This window comes from Peromyscus californicus, unplaced genomic scaffold (assembly GCF_007827085.1).
Source record: "Peromyscus californicus insignis strain IS unplaced genomic scaffold, ASM782708v3 Scaffold_9__1_contigs__length_137607984, whole genome shotgun sequence".
Taxonomy (NCBI): Eukaryota; Metazoa; Chordata; class Mammalia; order Rodentia; family Cricetidae; genus Peromyscus; species Peromyscus californicus.
The window spans coordinates 54,199,531-54,203,009 of NW_026294617.1; the positions used below are offsets into that span (position 1 = coordinate 54,199,531).

Genomic DNA, 3,479 nt, shown 5'->3' on the forward strand with positions numbered 1-3,479 from the left:
CTTGACCACTTTCAAATTAATCTCCTCTTCTTTCATTAACTGTTATTTCATGAATATATGTACATATATATGTATGACTAAATATAACATTTTCAGCCCATTTAATGTCCTCTCAATGTTCCTCACTTGCCTGTGGTTCTTTATGTGAGGTTGAGGTCTCATGGACTTTTTCTTATCCACTTTAGCATATCTATTGTGTTATCCTTATTCAGTTCACATTTGGGCAGTCATGTTGGTGAAACTTTAAGGCTGCAGCTTCTGACATTACTAAGAGGCACAATCTCACAGCAAACTCCATGATCTTCTAACTCTTACAATCTTTTTTCCCCTGCTTCCACAATGTTCCCTGAACCTTAGGAGTAGGTGTGTTTGATAGATGTATCTATTGGGATTGGGTTTCACAACTCTCTGAATTTTCATTCCAAACAATTTCAAAATTGGATTTAATGTCCCTTCCATATGACGAAACACATATATGACATTGTCAGTGAAACCAAGAACTAGGGTATCCATAGGGAATAGGTCTAGAGGAATGCCTACTACTATTATTTTGCTAAATGAACATAGCAATAAAATGACTCCTAATGACATGATGACTCCCAATTCATAGATCAATGCAATCCTCATCAGGGATGCTTCTTATTTCAATAAGTGGAAATCACCAGAGAAACTCACAGGTGGTCAATATGGAGAGAATAGATGTTAGAAAGTGCTTCTTTAAATGTGATGTCTATACTATATCCCTTACCTCAAAGTTCAGGAATCTGCTCGCCAGGCGTCCTCATTGGAGTGACATCGTCTTTAAACCCTGCGTGGCAATCCCTGACGCACCGCCGTGATGCCCAGGGAAGACAGGGCGACCTGGAAGTCCAACTACTTCCTTAAGATCATCCAACTTTTGGATGATTACCCAAAATGCTTCATCGTGGGAGCAGACAATGTGGGCTCCAAGCAGATGCAGCAGATCCGCATGTCCCTGCGAGGGAAGGCTGTGGTGCTGATGGGCAAGAACACCACGATGCGCAAGGCCATCCGGGGGCACCTGGAGAACAACCCAGCTCTGGAGAAACTGTTGCCTCATATCCGGGGTAATGTGGGCTTTGTGTTCACCAAGGAGGACCTCACTGAGATTAGGGACAGGCTGCTGGCCAATAAGGTGCCGGCTGCTGCCAGTGCTGGTGCCATTGCCCCGTGTGAGGTCACTGTGCCAGCCCAGAACACTGGTCTGGGGCCTGAGAAGACCTCCTTCTTCCAGGCTTTGGGCATCACCACTAAAATCTCCAGGGGCACCATTGAAATTCTGAGTGATGTGCAGCTGATAAAGACTGGAGACAAAGTAGGTGCCAGTGAGGCCACACTGCTGAACATGCTGAACATCTCGCCTTTCTCCTTCGGGCTGATCATCCAGCAGGTGTTCAACAAAGGCAGCATTTACAACCCGGAAGTGCTCGACATCACAGAGCAGACTGCACTCCCGCTTCCTGGAGGGTGTCCGAAATGTTGCCAGTGTTTGTGTGCAGATTGGTTATCCGACTGTTGCCTCAGTGCCACACTCTATCATCAATGGGTACAAGCGGGTTCTGGCTTTGTCTGTGGAGACTGAGTACGCCTTCCCACTTGATGAAAAGGTCAAGGCCTTCTTGGCTGATCCATCTGCATTTGCGGCTGCTGCCCCTATGGCCGCCACCACCAATGCTGCTCCTGCTGCTGCTGCAGCCCCAGCCAAGGCTGAAGGCAAGGAAGAGTCGGAGGAATCAGATGAGGATATGGGATTTGGTCTCTTTGACTAATCCCCTCAAAACAACCAACTCAGCCAGCTTAATTTGAGAAACATGGAAATAAAAGCTACTTCTGTTAAAAAAAAAAAAAAAAAGTTCAGGAATCTACATGGAAGAGGAGGAGGAAAGCTGTAAGAACCAAAGTGGTAAAGATCTCCAAGGAAACTGTTTTCCAGACACAACAAGGGAAGAAGCACATATGCATTCACAGAGATTGTGATAGCATGCGTAAGACCTGAACAAGCTCAAGACATCACAGGAGAGGGAAAGCACTCACAAAGACTACCCCGAGACTAGTTATTCTCAGTTAATAGGCCCCAGAAGAAAGAAAATAAATTTTCTTCAATGGACTGTCACTGGGTATATCAACCATGCTCCATGCTCAGGAGTTGTCAGCCCTTAGTATTAACTCCTTAGAATAATTTTAAGTGGTTGCATTTTGTTGGCCTTACTCATTGTATCACAATAAATTCAATCATGGTTTCTTCTCTACATCCTTACAGTCCACTGAACTTGACCACTGAATAGCATATAGAATTCCATACTATTCTTTCTCCTTGGCCATAATGTCTACAATAAACACAAACTTGCTATTGTCTCTGGTGTTCTTCGGGTAAGACCTGCCAGTTAGAAATATTTCTGTGATGCTATTGTAGTCAGAAGGTTTCTCCAGTCCTGCCAAGCCCCTATAGTCTTGTGGCCTGCTTATAAAATAATCATTCAGAAGCTTATATTAATTATAACTGCTTGGCCATTAGCTCAGGCTTATTACTGACTGGCTCTTACACTTAAATTAACCCATAAGTCTTATCTATATTTAGCCACATGGCTTGCTACCTTTTCTCAGTTAGACATCCTCATCTAGATTCCTCTACATCTGGCTGGCCACTCTTGACTCAGCCCTTCCTCTTCCCAGAATTCTCCTTGTCTGCTAGCCCCACCTATATTTCCTGCCTGGCTACTGGCCAATCAGCATTTTATTTATCAACCAATCAGAGCAATACATATTCACAGCATACAGAACGACATCCCACAGCACTTCCCCTTTTCTTCTAATCAAAAAGGAAGATTTTAACTTTAACATAGTAAAATTACATGTAATAGAACAGTTATCAAGCAAGAATTACAGTTATAACATCTAGTCTATTTGTATTTGGCAAAATTAAAGAAAATATCCTATTTATCTCAGGTTTATGAGTCTAAAGTTTCATATTTAATTTGTCTTTTATCATAACCAAGGAAAATTATAACTAGCTAGTCTTCAACTACATCAAAGATCTCAGAAGGATATAATATTATCAAAATAAACAGGAAATGCATTGTAAGAAACTTCCAAAATTCTGGAAATGTCAGAGACAGCTGCCTGCCTGGACAGTCATCCAAAGTTCCTCTGTAACATTGGGGCATCCATCTTCAGCCAATAGGCCTAGAGTTTCTCAGTTGCTTCTCTCTGTGTCCTGCAGAATGTCTGGCAATTTCTTCTGCGAGGCAGGAACCTCAAGGACCATCTCGCCTTACTAAGTTCAGTTGTCACTTTCCTATGGGTCCTGCATGTACAGTTTATATAACATCCTGTGAAGCAGTCCAGGCAAGAGTAGTTTCTTGCCCAAACCGCCATTTTGTGCCAACAAGACTCCATGTAGAGTGTCTTCAATGCCCATCTTCCTCTGTAAAGTAAATGGGTACTGCCAGCAGACGTAT

General features: G+C 43.0%; 1 protein-coding gene across 1 annotated transcript; it reads left to right on the plus strand.

Moving 5' to 3' along the window:
* Positions 1-773: 773 nt before the first annotated feature.
* On the plus strand, positions 774-1,854 carry LOC128105427 (60S acidic ribosomal protein P0-like). The gene is given in 2 exon segments (XM_052730575.1): positions 774-1,464; positions 1,466-1,854. Coding segments are annotated over 2 exon segments (951 nt in total). The 5' UTR covers positions 774-838; the 3' UTR covers positions 1,791-1,854.
* The last annotated feature ends 1,625 nt before the right edge of the window (positions 1,855-3,479 follow it).